Here is an 18554-nt window from a genome sequence, read left to right on the forward strand (position 1 = left end):
TCGCAGGCGGCACCGCGGGAGCCGCCGCAGCCCCGCCATGGCCAAGGAGGGAGCGCAGCGAGCCGAGGAGACGGAGCAGATGATCGACAAGGAGGGCGGCAGGGAGGCGAACGAGGGCGGCGCGGGCGGCAGCTTGCGCGCCGGGGACGCCAAGGAGATGCGAGCCGTGGTGCTGTCCGCCTTCGGGGGGCTCAACAAGCTCCGCGTGTCCAAGAAAGCCATGCCGGAGCCGCAGGAGGGCGAGCTGAAGATCCGCGTCAAAGCCTGGTCCAGTATCGCCCCTCGCCCTCTCCTTCCCCGGGGTGCGGGCGGGTGCGGGACCCGCGGGGCCGGGCATCCATCCCTGCGCTCGGAGCGGGACCCGCGGTGCCCCGGGGCCGGGCATCCATCCCTGCGCTCGGAGCGGGTGCGAGTCCCGCCGAGCCCCGGGGCCGGGCATCCATCCCTGCGCTCGGAGCGGGACCCGCGGTGCCCCGGGGCCGGGCATCCATCCCTGCGCTCGGAGCGGGACCCGCGGTGCCCCGGGGCCGGGCATCCATCCCTGCACTCGGAGCGCTCCCTACGAGCAGCCCCAGCTCCGGCTCCGGCTCCTCACCTGTGGCTTCCCCGCGGGGCAGCCCCGCTCCCGGCCCGTCCCTGCCCGGCTCAGACCCGAGCCCGGGTTCCCGGTCCAGGGCGGGCAGCGGGGTTCGTGTGCGTTCGGCAGCGGTGCGAAGGCAAGGAAATTGTATTTCACGCTACCAGCTAGGAGAAGGAGGGGGGAAAGCCTGGCCAAGTGTATTCGGGGTTTGGGCTTCTGTGAGAAATGTGGATGCCAGATTGTGCGTGTTGCTCAGCACCTGTCTCTTTCCCTTCTGACACACTGGCTGTTGTTTTTCTCCTGGGAATCACTTACTTAAGTCAGCATCCTTTTTCATCGGAGCTGCTGTGGCAGCGTGGCCAGAGCTCGAGATAATTTCCCAGTGCAAATTAGTCCAGGTGACAAGTGGCTACTGTCTGGCAGCATCCTGAAACGTGCTTTCCTATATGGCTTTTTTTTCTTTCTTTCTTTTCTTTTTTTTTTTTTTTCCAGACAAGCAGAGCAGACTCTTCTTCCTAGATTGCTGGTTCTTAGTGCACATGTTCCTTCGTGAAAATATGATTAATTTTTTTGAGTGACAGAAGCCACATTAGGATCTTACTACACAACTTGATGTTTACCAAAGACTGAATTAATTTTGCCTAGGCAAGGATTTATCTTCTGTTATCCTTTTCTGCTGTATGAAAACATGGTGCTTCTGGAAGATAAATTCCGAGGTGAAGGCTAAGTTGTTTACTTTAGAAGAAACTTGTGTTAAAAATGTTACTGCTATGGGGGAGTGAGCTTGTTTTGAATCATGTATCGGTGGATCTGCTTCCAGATTTGGAATATCCTGGTAGGTTAAGGTAGCTGAGTGTCTTGACCTGTTCAGATGCTGTACTTTCCATTCTGTTCTTAATGGGGCTCATAAAGTTTGTGACCATTGTGAGTATTCCCCCTACCAACATGTTGCCTATGCAAAATAGTGATATCCATTAGTGTGCATGAGTACTAGTAAATAATGGGTGGGATTTTTTGCATTCACATTTGATATTGGGTTTTTTTTCCTCTCTACTAGCCACAATGGGAAATGCAAGAAATTCTGTGCTAAGTGAATAGAATTAATGGTTCTTGTTTCCTGTGTGTTTTTTTCCCAGCTATTGGGTTAACAAAAGTTAACATGCAAAACTAAAAATGTTGTTAGCACATGGATATATTCCTCTAAATGTGTCAGGAATTTACAGCATTTTCCAGTACCTGTATGAATTCCACTTTCATGAAACCAGTAGCTGTGCATGTGTCACAAATAGCAAGCTACCTGCACAAGAACACTTGGCTGTAAAATGGAATTGTGCAGCCACAGCTACAGCTGCTCTCCAGGGCTGCAGTGTCTGTAGGGCTGTGCGAGTTGCAATTGTGCTGTTTGACATCAGCAGAGCTGCTCAGCTGCTCCACAGGTCACTGCTGGGTTGCACAATGCCCCCTGTGTTTTGGGAGCTTCCCTTCGTGCTGCCTCCAGGCTGGAGAGCATCTGCTTGTCATTCCTGACTGGAAATGGCCACAGGGCTGAAATGTCACCAGGTCACCAAACTGCGCTTCCAGGCAAGGCAAAATCAATTTCCTGATCCTCTTGATGATGGACTTGGGAGACAGAGTGAGAAAGGGGCTGGCTTTGCCCAGGGCAGCATGCACAGGTTGATGTGGGCAGTGCTGAGCACACGCAAGATGGGTTGTTCCAGTCATCAATACTTCTTACAAAACGTGTGTTCTGTTGAATCAGTTTTGTAGTTGACCACCACTAGAGATGATTATTATTATTTTTTGACTCAACAAATTGATGGAGGAAAATAAGCTTTATTTTAAGAAGGATGTGCACATGCTTGATAAATAATATACACCAGTGGAACAAGTTCTGTGTGGTCTCTGAATTCCCAATTGAATCACACGTTTAGACCCCTTAAGTTGTGTGTGTGCACTTCGTAGTATGGTACTAGAAATGGAGGATATGCTGCTATTAGCAATAAGCCAGATGAATAATTCTTTTGAAGGTCTGGAATATCAGTTGATCCAATTGAAAATGTGTCAGCTGAGATGAGTCATGTGTTAGGCTCATTCAGTGACTAAGAAATGGAACAGCCATCGATGTCCAAGCTGAGTCACAGCTTCTGCATATTTCCTGAAATCGTTTCTGATTGATAATGATGAAGCTGTTGAAACTCCTGTGTTTGTTTGTGTTGTAATTTGCAGGCAGCAGAACGTTGGGATGCAGAGTGATGAAAAGATGAGACAAGTAGCTGGAGTGAACAGAAGCCGTATTTCAGATGGGTTGTGTGAATAAGCAATGGTGTATACCATGATTACCTCGCTCTGTTGTTCTTTTTTCTCTTATAATTATTTCTTCCCTGTACTGCTGTACATGTGCATTATGAGGAATGAGGCAGAAGTGACCCTTCTGACTTCGTGACTGTGAGATAAAGGCACTTGAAAAAAACTGGAGCAGATAAATCCTGAGTGTAACCGAGTAGTGGAAGAGAATCAGTGTTGCTCCTAAAGACAGTCTGTTCATATGGTCCTGGTTTCTGCATAAAAAGCATGAGACCTGATAATTTTAAACCTTTCCTTTATGTATAGACATGGTTGGTTTTGTTGTTTGTTTTTTTTTATTTTTAAGATTGGGTGGTTTGCTGGCTGTGGTTAAGAGGAAGGATTTTAAGAATGCAAAACTCGATGGTCCTCTTGCTTGCTCTGTGGCTTTTCATTAATTTCAGTAATTAATTTTAGTGGATTTTTACAGTGAAATAAGAAAGATCAAAAGCAGCATCTCTCCAAACCACGTCATAGAGTATTCTGCATGATTTGGGATTTTGAAATGGAAGGTATTGGGCATCCTCAGGGATGTGGGATGGAACAAGGGGAAACAAATTGACTGTTCCTTTCCATACTTAAGAAAAGGGAAATAAAAATGCAGCAAAACTAAACCACAAATATAGAGAATAATATTCAAGGTCCTCAAAAGGACCTGGTGTTAAGGTAGAGTATTGCAGACTGAGAAAGTCAGATTCAGATTCAAGAGTAATTCCATTTTTGATAAAATCTGCCTCCAGTAATGCACAGTTAATCCAGTCTGTGCAGGTCACAGAGACATCCCTGCTCTGTCACAATTATCAAGATCAGTACATTGACCCTATGTCAATGTACTGATCTTGATAATTCATATCCTTCCCTATTTTCATTTGCATCCAGCTCTTGATTTAGGATTAAAAACATGCTGTGTACTGTTTGTCACTGCATTGCTTTGCCTTTACACTTCTCCCTCTGCATATGCCCTTACTAAAGTTCAGGAGTCACTTTTTGTGGCTGTACACCAGAGCAGGCTATCCTGGTTTGCAGTGGTACAAGAAATAAATTGTACTTAATCCCTAAACCTACCACTCTTCATGAGACATATTTTCTTGTGTTGTGTGCAGTCAAACTTTTCCTGAGTGTGCTGTTGACTGAATCCCAGTGAAAGAGCTGGGTGTCTTGGGTGCAGTTACAAAACTTGCCATCTGTCATTAGGCCCCATTCTAAGGAAAGAAAAAAAAAAAAAAAGCTGAGTTGACCAATACACCATAATCATGCTTTCAGATCTACTGATCTTCAAATTTCTCTGGTAAAATAAAACTTCTGTCCTTCCTTCAACATGGAGAAGAATAGGAATAAAGGCATGTATGAGAGAAGCAGGGATGCCACAACATGTAAGAATAAAGGAGGTGAAAGTGAATGAAGAAGAAATTCTCTATAAAGTGACTAGAAAGTATTAGAAAGCCTGGTCAATACTCCATGGTTCAACTAATAATTAAAACAATAAGAACACGTCTTGATTATTGTTTACCTTGTGTTTTGCTTTTTGTTCCCTTATCACACCTGTTCTAGTGTGAGGCCTTGTCAGTTCATTGTAATAGAGATGAACTCCCAATATAATTTTGCTGTCCTTTGTTCTTCTTTGGGTAAAAAACCAGATGAAAAAGAAATGGAGCTAGGACAGAACAGAACTGCCAGTGTTCTGTCAGTAGATGCAGAACTGAACATGTGCCTTTTCAAAAACCGACAATTTACTTCATGAGAAGGAATCTATTTATGATCAGTGTCATGAGCAAAGAGCACTGGCCTCTGCATATCCACCTGTCTCCTTCTTGCCTACTTGTTATGGTACCACGGGGTGTGTTCTGCCCAGATTGCCACACCACAGCCCTGCCTCCAGCTGCCTTTTCTTGCAGGAATGTAGGGAAAAGTTAACTTTTTGTAAAAAGCTTGCAGTGTGGAAAGATGCATTTAAAGCACCGTTGCTGAAATTAATGTACTCAGACAGTGGTTGCCACCATCAGTGCTGTGGGGTTTCTGAGTTTGTGGTTTGGTTTGGAATTTTTGTCTGTTTGTTTGTTCCTCTTCTACAAACAATGGCTGCCTTGCAGGCAGTTTGCTATTTGGAATTTCTCTTTCATATCAACATCACAGTGGTGATGTAGGAGTGGTCTTACCCACTGGAGAAGATGAGATCTCTCCAAAATAATTTCAAATTTGCCAACTTAACTGTGAGAAAACCCCTCTGAACCTTCCATATGGTTGATATTATAAGCTTTGTGTATGAGTATGGTGAAAGTTGTCGGTTCAGGTTGCTCTGAACCCTCCACCACAATTCTGAATGCTTTCATTTGGTGGGATCTCCTTCCCCCTCCCCAGTGACCTACATCCCATGAATCCATGCTGTTGTGCTGGGGCTGGGTGTCTGTTCTGCCTGGTAATTTGTTGGGTCTGTTCTGTCTGTGTCTTGATTAGTATCTGACTAAGGCTGCATCTCATAAATCCTTGTGCCCATCAGTAATGTGATGTATCCAGGCAGTTGCTGGTGTCACATGTGTGAGCAGGACTGGCTGTGTGCTTGGCTAACCATAAAAACAGGGCTGTGTTTTGGAGCAGTGGATAAATGCTGAAGTGTATTTCAGCTAGTTAGGAGTTTTAAAGTTTTAACTATGGCATTAAGGCCGGTAATCAATATATGCACATAGTAGATAAGTGGTGCCTTTTTGCTTTCTTTTTCTTTTTCTTTTTCTTTTTCTTTTTCTTTTTCTTTTTCTTTTTCTTTTTCTTTTTCTTTTTCTTTTTCTTTTTCTTTTTCTTTTTCTTTTTCTTTTTCTTTTTCTTTTTCTTTTCTTTTTTTTTCCCTGTGGCTGCCCAGAAAACCACAAACTTTTCTTTAATAAAATTGCATACAAAAGACAATGCAAAAGTGCTTTAGGATTTTTGCAAAGCTGAGACTGCAGGGAAGGACCTGTATTTTTTTCTGAGCATCAAACCTGAGGACTTCAAAGACCTTAATAGCTTTTGAAAAAATGTACAAGCACGATCCAGGAAGGAACAGTTTTAAAACAAAAGCCTATCTGGTGCTTAGCAAGTTCATGCCCGAGTTTGGAATCCTGCCTGAGACAAACACAAGATGCATTCCTGGGATCACATCAAAGGTTAGGACAGTTAGACCATGTAGCTCCTACTCCAAAATAACTATAATGTGTGAGGCTTGGGGTTTTCTTCTTAAATTGACCTGGCTTTCCTTGCCAGCTGGTAGTGCATTGGTAGCAATCAGTGTTTCAGTGTATTCTGACATGCCCTGGGTGACTGCTGAGCAGTCTGGGGCTGCTGTGCTGTCCTAGCCCTCTGCCCAAGGCTGAGCATCCCAAGGGTGGGAATGTCTGCTGGTTCCCAGTGACCCTGCAGAGCCCAGCTCTTAATGCTGCCCTGGAGTTTCCTGGCTGTGCCATCACTCAAGGCTTCCTCCTCTACTTTGATCTGTGGTAATAGTCTTGATTTGATTTTTTTCCCGTGTTTTACAGTGGTTTGAACTTTATTGATTTGATGGTGCGACAGGGGAATATTGACAACCCTCCTAAGACTCCGCTTGTTCCTGGCTTTGAATGTTCTGGAATTGTAGAAGCTCTTGGAGACAGCGTGAAAGGATTTGAGGTAATTTTTTTTTTTTTAATTTTCAAAGTGAGAGTTATAAGTCTCATATAAATAATCACCAGTTTCTAATCCCTTCTGCTCTGCCAGTGACAGCAGCCTTCACCACCCTGTTGAGATTTGAAAGGTCAATTTTTCCTTGCTGCTTCCCAAGCGTGAGAATGCCCTCTTGAATCAGTTTCTGAATCCACCACTGTCATCTCCTTCAAATCCTTCCTGAAAGTCACTTGTGCCATGTGCACATCCTGATGGCTAAATAGGAACTGGAAAGCAGGAGTGATGTCCTTTAATGAAATGAAAGAAATTAAGTTAACTTGATAGGTTTCCTTTCTTGGCCATGTTTCCTGTCATCACTGCTCTTTTACTCAAAGCCCAGGTGCTGCTGATTCTGGTTGCAGCTTTTGATCTCGAGTTAACAGAGCCCTGTTTACAGTAAGCATTGCTTCCTACAACTGTGTGCATTAATGAGGTGCAGATTAAATTAGGATTCTCATTCTGGATATAGAACTTAGTCTGATTGCTCAGGAAAAATATAAATTTCACCTGAGAGGTTGTGGTAAATCACAGATATTTGATGTATATAGCAAAGTTGTCATAAGTGGTTATGGACTCTGGTATCTCTTATAGCATATAAGCAGCATTTTGTCCTGCCCCCTATTCTGTTACTGATACTAAACATCTGTATTCACTGCAAACTTGCATTTTATTACCTAAGTAGGTTGAAAATTTTGGAAATAAATCCTGAGTTAATACATGTCAATCCTATCTTAGTTATTTGCAGAGTCAGTCATGTCAAAAGGTAATCAAGTTTTCTGAATTCTTATTATATCTAGATCTTAAGAAGATATAAATATTTTTATCTAAAGACAAATTTTTCTCTTCTCTAACAGCTAAAATTTGTCAGTTGGATGAAAATAATGGCCAGTTTAGTTTCAACTATGGTGTCAGTGGTGAAATCTTCTTAGGGGATTTGTCTCAGTTCCCTTCCTGCCCCATCTCTGCCTTGAAGCAAGTTCCAATCTTTCAATGTATTTTGTTACAAACAACAACTGAATGATAATTTTGCCGTTTGAAAACCTTTTCTGCTCCAGTAGCTGTGCTCTGGCATCTGTACTTCATAGCTGTGCTCAATATCGAAGAATATCCTCTGAAAGGAGAATATTCTCTAGAAAGCCTCTGCTCCACATCAGCACTCTCATTTTAACAGTTCTTGCTATTTTCAAGGGCATCATAAGGCTGCAGCATATGGTGCTTATTTGAATAACACTGCACCTGAGTGAATAAGTGAATATAACTGTGTCTCTCTTTAGGGTGACACCTTTGTTCCGACTTTGGAGCACCCTTGTGCACTGGTGTACTCCTGTCACTGAAACCAGCCCTAGAATTTCATTTTTTACACACAGCCTTCATAGCCATGGTTGTGTTTGGGTGCTCTAGAAAAGGGCCCACCCTCACAGTGACAGCTGTGCATGGGTATGAGTCCATCAGCAGGAGAACTTGCTGTGAGGATGATGGAAGAACCTTCTCTTGATTTCTTTATGGAGTTCTTGCACAGAGTAGGGGCTCACCAGATGCTTGGTGTCTCCTTGACATAGATTGTTACCTGTGCCCACAGTAATGGCAAAGACTGCACACGCTGTATCTTCTGCGCCCTGTATCTTCTGACCTCCGTTGCCTGCATAGATCTCTTCCAGTTCAAGCCCTTCTAAAATAGGTGCAATGCCTATTCCTTCTCCATTCTCTGCTTTCTGATGGTAACAGCTGTATCAGGCTTGGTCTCTCTCCAGTTTTGGGGATGATTCTCAAGAAGTGAGGTCTAATCTGACTAGGCTCTGGATAGTGTCTGTGGTAAAATGTGGTATTTAATGTTACCAAGAGGTGCCTTGGGAATCACCAAGAGGGGCTTCTCTGCATTCTTTTTCGTAATCATTTGTGATTTATGGCAAGGATATAGGGCATATTAACATCTGCACTAATGAATCCTAGCAGACTTTCTATTTTAGATGCTTCTCTAAGAGCAAAAGGGAACCACAGAGTGATTACCAGCGAGGCATTGTTAATTTGAATGTTTTTCAAAAGGAGGAAGCATTTCACTGAAATTGGAATGACAGCTCTGTTTCAGCATTCTCACTCTAAAAGAGACAACCCTTCAGAACTGTCAGCAGCCCCTTAGCTTGGAGCAAACCTGCAATATCCCACAGCAAAAGTGATGACTCAGGAGACCAAAATGTGCTTGTGCTGTAAACATTTGCCTGAAGGCAAAAGTGTTGTGCTTTACTCCATACCTGTAGTTCCTGAGGCATTAGAGAGCATTGGTAGTGTGTGAGAGGGTATTAGGCAGATGAGCAAAGTTATTTTAGAGGGACAGCTGCTTTAGTTTTAGTTAAAACACAAAGGCCTGGAGTTGATGCTCTTCCTGTCTCATCCTGTGGCTCCACGGCAGAGCTCCTTTCATGTTAAGGATGTTTTGGTTGGTGTATTCTAGAGAGGCATAGGATCTAAGGCAAGGTAAAAGATGCCATGGGGTTGCTGGTGGTGAGGAATTATTGAGTTTGTAAGAGTTGTGCCTGTGAAGATTTTAATACGCACTGGCCACACATTTGCTCACTGTGTCTGTCCCTTGTAGACCCAGCAGCCCAATTTCTGCTTTCAGGTGAGTGTTGCTGTCCAAGTCTGTTGTGCCTCAGATTTTATGAGCTGAGACCATTAGCAGATGGCAGCTAATGTTTGTTACTCTTGTCCATCTGAGAAGAGTCAGTGTCTCTGCTTTAGAAACCTGCAGCTGCCACGAAGGCACATACAAACAATGGAGCCTGATGTGCCTGGACCTCTGAAGGGCTCCTAGGAGCAGCCAACTCTCTCTAATATTTACAGGAAGCCTTTTCTTCTCCATAGTGAATTATGCTTTCACTACCATATATTTTCAGAAGAAACTGAGCAGAGAAATGTTGCACTGAAAGATAATATTTCACTGCTCCTTTAAATCTTGTCAAATTCACTTTGTAGATTTAACAGTGCCTTAAAATCCAAAGGTGTATTTTTTGATGTTTAAGGTGGCTTATTTGAAGTTGTAGAACTAAACTCTGCTCTGACACATGGCTGTGGAGATTACAATCATGGCTATATCTTGGTGGAATCAATTAATAAGAAGATAAAAACAGAGAGTGGGTACAGATGGTGTTATCTTCTGAATGAGAGCTTTTGCCACCCTTTCATGTGCTCCATCTACCACAGCACAAGGCCTTCCCTTCTCAATCCACAGAGAGGAGAAGTAGCTCTAAATTAGTGTGAGGACTGAGAAAACAAAGCAAAAATTATCTTAGGTATAATTTTCTTTATTCCATGCTTCTCACCAATATAATTATAACCTTTCCCCCTCATCTCTTTCTCTTTAGCAAAATTATTGCTAAGAATGCTGTTTTCATTCTTTACATTTGTTATTTGGGAGCTCTGCTAGCAATAGGTGATCTGTATTAATGATGATAGAAGACTGCTCTATCACAGAAGAGTGGAGCAAAAAAAAAAAATAAAAGGAAGAGGTGGCTTTAACTTCTTTTGGTTATTTTTGTTGACATTAAAAACAGTAAAAGTCCAAAGCTGAACAGCTTGATGGCTGTTTTTCCAAAGGTGTGGCCACCATTTTCCTCAGTCAGGCAGTGTCCCACACCTTGAACAGGAGACTTGCAGCTCTCACAGCTTGCTCTCTACTGTCTCAACTGCAGTCAGATCCTCAACGTTGTTTTCTTCCTTGTTTGCAGATTGGAGACCGAGTCATGGCTTTTGTGAACTACAACGCCTGGGCTGAAGTCGTGTGCACCCCAGTAGAGTTTGTCTACAAGATCCCAGATGACATGACTTTTTCTGAGGCTGCTGCATTTCCCATGAACTTTGTAACTGCCTACATGATGCTTTTTGAGGTTGCTAACCTGAGGGAAGGCATGTCTGTGCTGGTTCACTCAGCAGGAGGAGGGGTGGTAAGTTGGAACTTCTCTTCCTTTCCTGTCCCTGAGTAACTGAAAGTCTGATGGATCCTCATTCCTGAAATGAGCCGGAACCTGCAGTTGGATGTGATGTTCCTCTGTGTGAGGGATTGCACTGGGAGGAACTGCATCTTTCTTCCCATCAAAATGCTGATGGGAATGGTTGGCAGGAGCTTTTGGTGAAATAAAAATGTTATGGCTCTAGACTCTATGAAAAGAAATCTCATGGAAAAGCTCCTAATTGGTTGTCAGCAGATCAAGGATCAAGCATTGTCTCAAATATTGCATTCCTGAAATTATACATGTTGTGCTTCTATGTTAAAGAAGGGTGTAGTGAAAAGAATAAGCTCCCTGCAAAAGGTATTTATATGTAACCATAATCCTCTTTATAGTAAATGTCCCTCTTGGAACACTCCTGCACATACAGTGTGTGAGTGTGTGTGGTGCTTTCACTGTGAAAGATTTTCTTTTCCCCTTCTTGTAGAGGGATTGAAAGCAGTGAAAAGTTGTCATGTGAGCCCTGAGGAAAAGGTACAAATACGAAATTGCAGCCAGTGGTGGCTGCTGCTTGTTGTAGCTTGGATCATTCCTGAGGAGGCATTGTGTGGCACAGGCAAAGGATGAATTTGTGGGAATACCAGGCCACACAGTGAAATAGAGAGTCAGCATTTTGTGCCCTCAGTTCCTTGAAGTATCTTTTAGGAAAAATCTCTTTCTTTTGAAGGCATTAAAGTTTTGTGCAAAACATTGTGATATTGACTGGGGAGTTTGTTTACATTTGAAATTATGCAATCCTTTTTCCTAAGACAGATTTTATGAGCTGACACCATTAGCAGACAGCAGCCTTTGAAACTGGAGTACCTTTTCTGTGTTCTTGTTATGCCTTATTTATGCTAAAATAATGTTCTGTTTTCTGCTGAGGGCTGGTGGGCAGCCCCAAACACGCCAGCCTTAATTCTGTGCCCTTAGCCCTTCTTTCAGGTTTTCATATAAATGAGGGCTGTAATCAAAGGAATAAATTCATGAGTTCCCTGTACAAGGTATTTTTAGGCAGCCATAATCCCAGTGGCAGTGAAGGGTCTGTCCTGTTGGATGCTGGTGTAAATGAATGGAATTTATAATCGTATTACAAAGCACAGCCCGGCACAGAGGCTGGGGCTGGCTATTGTTCTGTTGGGTTCAATCTCCTCCTGTGGAATTCAGGGCTGCTAAAGCAACATGAGGCATTCAGGGGAATATTCCACAGCAATCAAGTCTCAGCTGTAGCTCTAAGGGCATTTGCCCACCTGGCACTGCACAGACCCTGTGTGGGCTGAGCATACAGAATTAGCCCCAAAGCAATCCCTGCATGTATCTGTGTATCTAGAGAAGTTGAACCCCTCCTCCTTTTTCAGATTCCTGTGTTTGTTTCTCTTTCTGATCTCACTCACCTCTGTTATTTCCTCCTCCTTATCCTGAAGGGCTGGTGATGCTCTGTTAATGCCAGTTCTCACATCCCTTCTGCTGTAGTGTTCCTGGAAAGAGCTGCTGGCTTCCTCTCTGATCCCAGCTCTTCCATGGGCAGCTTTTGGCTGGTCCTCTGCTGTGGCTGCTGCAAACCTTCTCTGGGAGAAGCTAGAGGAAGGATGGGTCGTGCTTGGCTGCCAGGAGAACGAGGAGACATCAGATCCATCACTTGCTAAGCAGTTAATTGAAGCAGAGTTCCCAAGGGAAAGGGCAGACCTGCAGGAAGAGCAGCCAGGCTGGCAGTGAGGGATGCAGGGCTGTGCAGGATCCAGGGGGACTGTGAGGAAGAGGAAGGCAGGGCTGGCCAGCCTGCAAGCCAGGGTGCTGATCACTGTCCCAGGGCAGCCCCTTGTTTCTTCTAAGGGAAGAGCATGGAGAGCAAGAACTGGAAATTTTCCCATTGCTTGATAGGTTTACCAAGTAAAATATCATTCTGAAGATGTGTGGATTTTTTTTTCTTTCTGCTAAGCAGACATAAAGATTTCAGAGGGGTCTGTGTTATTCTAATAATCTGTCTGTTAATCCTTTGAAAAATCTGACAGCTTCAGATCGAGCACATCATTCCCACAAAGGTCTTTGTTAATGAACAGAAAACTGGCACTGAAGCTGCTGTAAAAGAGTTATTTTTGTGCTGTTGCTTTAATAGATAGAATGCCCTTCCCCACTTTAAGCAAATCTGTCCAGTTGGTTTCTAAATGTCAGAGAAATTCCAGAACACTTTAATGAGACAATAGGCTCCCTGTGGGACTAGAGGTTTCTAATTGTTCATTTCTCATTATGCAAGATCATTATTTTAGCTGCTTCAGGCAGTTTATGAAAAAGAACTTGTTGCTTCGAAAATGTTTGTGAGGTTCTTTGTTCTGGCCACTCAGTCCTCTTTAGGAGGATCCTGCAGCTTTTTCAATAAGTGGAGACAGGGAAAATTCTCTAGGACCTTTACTCTTGTGTATTATCTCAGTTTATTTATGTGGCCTTCTTTTGTTGATAGATACTTTTGGTAGTGAGGTAACTATAGCAATTGTCTTCTCATCTGTGTGATTAGTAGCTTTAATGTCTGCCAGGATGCTTTAGATAAGTCAGTTTATTTATTCCAGAAGTTCCAGGGGACAGCAGAAGATTAGGGAGAGAGAAAGGAAACATACCAAGATAACCTGCCTTGGGAAAGGTCTCATGTGGTGTTGTGAGGTCCCCAGGATGGGGTGAGAGATGAGAATTTGACTCCATGTTCTCAGAAGGCTGATTTATTATGATATGATGTATGATATATCATATATCATATATATCATATTTATTATAAGACATTATATACTAAAACTGTACAAAAGAGAGAGGATACATCAGAAGGCTAGAAATGAATGAATAATAAAACCTGTGACTGACCAGAGTCCTGACACAGCTGGACTGGGATTGATCATTAAATCAACACAATTCACATGGAACCAATCAGAGATGCACCTGTTGGTGAGCACCCTCCCTCCAGACCACATTCCAAAGCAATCAAATAATTATTGTTGACATTTCTTTTCTGAGGTTTCTCAGGAGAAAAATGCTGAACACAGAAGATTTTTCAGGAAAGGGGCTGCTGTGGCTCTCCTGGCTCTAGTTTCCCCCTTGGGGCAGGGGCAGTGAAGAGAGATTGACTCTCAGCTCCCACCCTGGGCAGGGAAGGAGGCTGGGGATGTTGCAGGAGCCTCCTCAGAGAGCACAGGGCAGGCTCACAGTGGCATTCCAGTATTCCCTTGGGCTCTGACAAGAGATGAACACTTTTCAGGTCCTGCTGCTGACTCAGATCTAACAAAGTTCCCATTTGCTCCCCTTTCAGGCCTCTGCTTGGCAGGACGCTTGGAACTTCTGATTCAAGTGTTAAATTGAGTAGCTGGGCAGTTCAGTAATTAACAAAAAATAGAATTGTCTCCTACAAATAGAGTTTAAATGCTTTAAGCTGCAGAAATTTTCAAGTGCCCTTCTGAACTGCTTGCTAAATCATGGAGAAAGCCAGCTAACACTAAACATCATAAATACACATTAATGCTTAAAATAATGACTTTGCAAGAACATATGACTTTCTGTAGGACATCTATTGGTCTGACTTAACTGAATAACACTGCAGTTAATGTTTGAAATGACTGTAAGACAATGGAAGCTCCCTTCACAAATACACTCCCACTTCTCTCTGAAGTGAAGCAAAGTGACAACTAAAGAAATTACCCCAAAAACCTGAGGAGCAGTGTGCATCCTGCTGGGACTGCTCTGCCCCAAGAGACAATTAGTTCTTTAAAATAAAGACAGATCTCTATGTCAGTGCATTCAGTGCAAGTCACAGCACAGGCTTGTATGAGATCATAAAGTTTTGCTCACAATTATTTATGTAAACTGTTGAATTAGTATAAATACAGGACTGTTGTAGTAAAAGAAAATGAAAAAAACCATGATGCTTTTCTCCTTGAGCTTCAATAAATCCAGTTCCCATTTCTGTGACATCTACCTGGAAAATTAATTCCTCCAGGGCTTTATATTTGTGAGAGAGAGCCATTATGTCCATTTGCTTGTTTGTTTGTTCTTCATGTACTTCCTATTCTGAATATTTAGAGCACAAAGCTTTCGTTATTTACCAAGATTTTGTAAACACCAGTCTCATCACTTAACTCCTCAGACTCAAGGCAGAATTATTAGCCAATTCTTTAGCAGTTTGATCTTGCAGATGCTAAAAATAATCCACCTTCCATGCAGGAGCATTGGCTGCTTCTCCTGAAGCTGCTGTCTGACCTTTCCTGTCAGGCTCAGCAGCAAAGGAAGTGCAAGCAGAGTAAGTTACAGATGCAGCTCTCATGTTTGAATTTGAAGGGTAAATCTGACTTGGCAACAGATTTAGGCCATCCTGGCAGGATTTGTTACTGCTTGGCAGGAGCCCTCTTTTTTATTGTGTCTCCCCTGCATAAATTGCAAATATTTGAGGATGTGTTCCCAGCTGAATCACTGAAGTGGTGATATTTTATCTGACAAAGAGCTGGCATTTCTTAGTGAATCCAGTCACCTGCTATCACAGACAGCATATAGGAAGGCCTGCAAGAGAATGATCTAATTTCTTCCTGAAAAAACCACCTCAGTGTTTATCTGTTCAGATTCTCTCCACTCTGTCTTACCCAGTGAGAAAACTTTCCAGGCCTCATTCATGGCCAGTTCTTTTAGAGTTAATGTATCTTTTATTTAATGATGTTATCCATTAATTAAAATTGGGTCCTCTTTCTTCTCGGGGCACTTCTTTTAGATCTTTTTGGTAGGATATATATGTTTACAGCTACAAGCAGCTCAGCATGAACTGTCTCCTTGGCCTGTATTTTTCAGGCTGCAGGCAGGTTTGTTTGCTCATATACTTTTTTTTGTAAGGTTAGATGTGTGTTTCCTGGGTCATCCTTCAGGCAGATGTGGATGTGTTTCCTGGGCTCTGAGCAGCAATAAGATGGTGGGAGAGCCAGATCCTGTTAAAAGAGATCTCACAGCATTCCTGATCCTTTTAAATATTGCATGGGTAGGCTGCTCTGTCTGCACTTAGCAGGGAGGAGCACGTTAAACGTCACTGCTGTGTTTGAGTCAGAGCTCCCTGAATGTGAGGAGTTGGAATTGACTCTTCTCCTGTGCTGCTCCAGGGCAGCCCACTGGGCCAGGGATCAATCCAGCCCACCTTGCTGACACCTTCACCTGCTACCAGGGCTGCACTTGCTGCTTTCAGATTAGCAGTTCAGAGCTGTTCAGCACTTGATGAAGAGCTTTCCTCTTGTTTCATCTCCAGCATCCAAGGAAGGGATAAATCAGCTCACACACTGTGTCACCCTGTCTGGGCTGCTCCAGGTGCCCAGCTGCTGGAGCCAGGCAGGACAGTGGAGCCTGAGCTGCTGGAAAAGGCTTTGAGGCCATGGATGTGCTCCCTCAGCAGCACCAGAGAGTCCTGGTGCCACGGCCCAGCCCATTTCCAGACCCTGCCTCAGAGCACAATCTGCTCATCAAACACAGACCCCAGCCAGCCATGCCCAGAAAGCAATTTCCCCGAGCAGAGCAAGCTGCAGCCTTTGAGAGCCTTTCTGTTTGCCTCTCTCAGCCCTGCACTGCAGAGGACGTGTCCTGTCCCAGGTCCCAGGCAGTGCTCAGCTCTGCCCTGGCTGCTCTGCCTGTGCAGGTGGAGTTTTGGCAGAGTTTTGCTGGGGTGGCTCCCCTGAGCTGCAGAGGATTTGTGCCCCATGGAGATCCAGCCCTGAGGTTTTGATGCAGCTCAGCTGCACAATTTTGCAAAGGGGTAAGAAAAACACACCCTGCTAATTGTTGCAGAAAATGTTTTGAGGGTGAGAGAGATCATTATCTCAGGGTCACTCTCCCCCTGCCTCCTCTCCAAAACTCATCTGTGCTCTGCTGAGTGTAGCAGATGCTGCCTTATGCTTGCCCAATAATCACATTTTAGTTTGTCCACTCTGCAATGTTCACCCAGTGTTTGGTTTCCAATTTCCCCTGCTGTAATTGGGAAATGACACCTTCAGGAGATGAAGTGTTGTGTATCAGACTCCACCTAACACCAGAGAAGAGTTTTCCTGATGCCACAAGATCAGTAGATGATTCCCCTTGCAGTTTTCTTTCTGTGTTTGAGTATTTCACAGCACCTTCAGGTATGCTTAGGAGGAATGAAAGCATTTTGGAACTTGGATTCTTCTCACATCCAGTTCTAGACTGGAGTTTTTTTGTGCAAGATTAAGTCTGAATGCTCTTTTTAAAAATGCTGTAGCACCTTTAGGCTGCAGAAATACATAACGGAAATGGTAATTCTTTACTGATGCAGTTTTGCAGGGTGGTATCTTTTACATGGTTTATTCTCTCCTGCTCCCAGGCTGCCCTCAGTTTACACAGCAGCAAAAAGATGCTTTCTTGGAAGGATTCTTCCCCATCCCTGCTGTAATTCAGTGTGCAGCTGCAGTCAGGCTGGTGGCATTAGATCAGACCCTTTTGGAAAGCCACTCACTTGTACACCTTATTTATATTTCATCCAGCATTATGTTTGTGTTAACAAGGTAATTAGATTAGTAAGTTTTATTCTGTTCATGCTTTCTATATTGACTTTTAAATATTGATGACTTCTTTTCTTTGAAATTGTTGAAATGCCCTAAACAGTCTGTTTCATTGTTACTGCCTAGAAAACTGCTTTGCCATTCTTTTAGGTGATTATCTTGGTATGAGAAGTTTCCACTCCTGCAGGCTTAGACTTGGGTTTTAAAGCAATGGAATGTGAAGAATTTTTTTTTTTCCTGGATCTAAAACTACTGTAAGGCTATAAATTTATATTAATTTCTCTAATAATAATATGTGTAGATTAGGTTCAACATACTGGTTTTATGAATCCACAGGATACCTTGACAAGGAATCCATCAAGCAGACTGTGAAGCTGGAGAGGCACATCCAGCATTAGCAGACATCCTTCATTCCACAAGCTATTAATTTCTTTAATCTCAGCTATTCAATCCAAGCCATTAATTTCTCTAAGGTTTCACCACATGATGTTCTGCCTCACTGGAAGTGTTCAAAAAATGTGTGGATGTGGCACTTCAGGATGACTTAGTGATAAAACATGGTGATGGTGCTGGGTTGGTGGCTGGACTTGATGGTCTTGGAGGGCTTTTCCATCCAGAATGACTCCGTGATTCTGTGATAAGTAGAATATAAAATATATGAGTATATTAAAGGTGATTAATTCCACTTTAAGGGAATATTGTGTAACCATGTCTGTCCCTTCAGTGAATCACCTGATTTATTTTCTGTTCCCAAAGGCTGCTAAATTCCATTAAAGGTAACATTAATTGTCCAACTGATAGTTATTTTTTGCCATTAAAACTTACTAGTTTTCCTAGGATCAGAAAGCAAGAATCTGGTCAGTACTTCTGTGTGGAAATTGGCATTGTATATGAAAAAATTAGATAAGTGAAGAATATTTTTCAACCTGTGCTTGTGTAATTTAGCATCCTCTTGGAAGGTTTTGGAGTTCATGCACCATTTCTGCTCACATGGTTCTTGCTCCCAAAGCCAGAGAGGCTGATAGCAGAGTTGGTGTGGTTTTGCTTGGGCAGGGAGGAGACAGAAAAGCCTCCTGTCCCTGTTTGCCACAGGGCAGCGGTCAGGATCCAAGTGAGGGGACAGGGCTTCAGCAGCAAAACCCTTTGTGGATGCTTCACTTGTAAATCATGGCTATTCTGAGCACTGGTCTCAGTATTTGTAATTAAAATGTGTAACCTGCTGAACAGTGGTGACTAATCCAGAGGCAGCTGCATGATTTGAGGGATTAGAAAGGAGACTTAAGAGTGACTTGCATAGCCACAGTGCTGTTTTGGAGCTTAGCTGAATTCCACAGAAATTAGGGAGATGGTTGAGTTCATAGGTTGAGTTCAGTCCTGTTTTGATGGGGAAAGTGTGAACGGTCCAATTTCACCTTTTTTCCCTAGATTTCTGATAGAGAGACTAAAAATACTTTGCACAGA

General features: G+C 43.3%; 1 protein-coding gene across 1 annotated transcript in view; it reads left to right on the forward strand.

The window, feature by feature from the left end:
• The window catches only part of VAT1L (vesicle amine transport 1 like), a 56205-nt gene continuing 37651 nt past the window's right edge, over positions 1–18554 (forward strand). Inside the window, exons 1-3 of the mRNA XM_059481514.1 lie at positions 1–267; positions 6430–6559; positions 10315–10530. Of these exons, the coding sequence (XP_059337497.1) occupies positions 38–267; positions 6430–6559; positions 10315–10530 (576 nt within the window). The 5' untranslated portion in view covers positions 1–37. The remainder of the gene's footprint in view (positions 268–6429; positions 6560–10314; positions 10531–18554) is intronic.

Source organism: Ammospiza nelsoni, chromosome 13, assembly GCF_027579445.1.
Source record: "Ammospiza nelsoni isolate bAmmNel1 chromosome 13, bAmmNel1.pri, whole genome shotgun sequence".
In the NCBI taxonomy this organism is placed as follows: Eukaryota; Metazoa; Chordata; class Aves; order Passeriformes; family Passerellidae; genus Ammospiza; species Ammospiza nelsoni.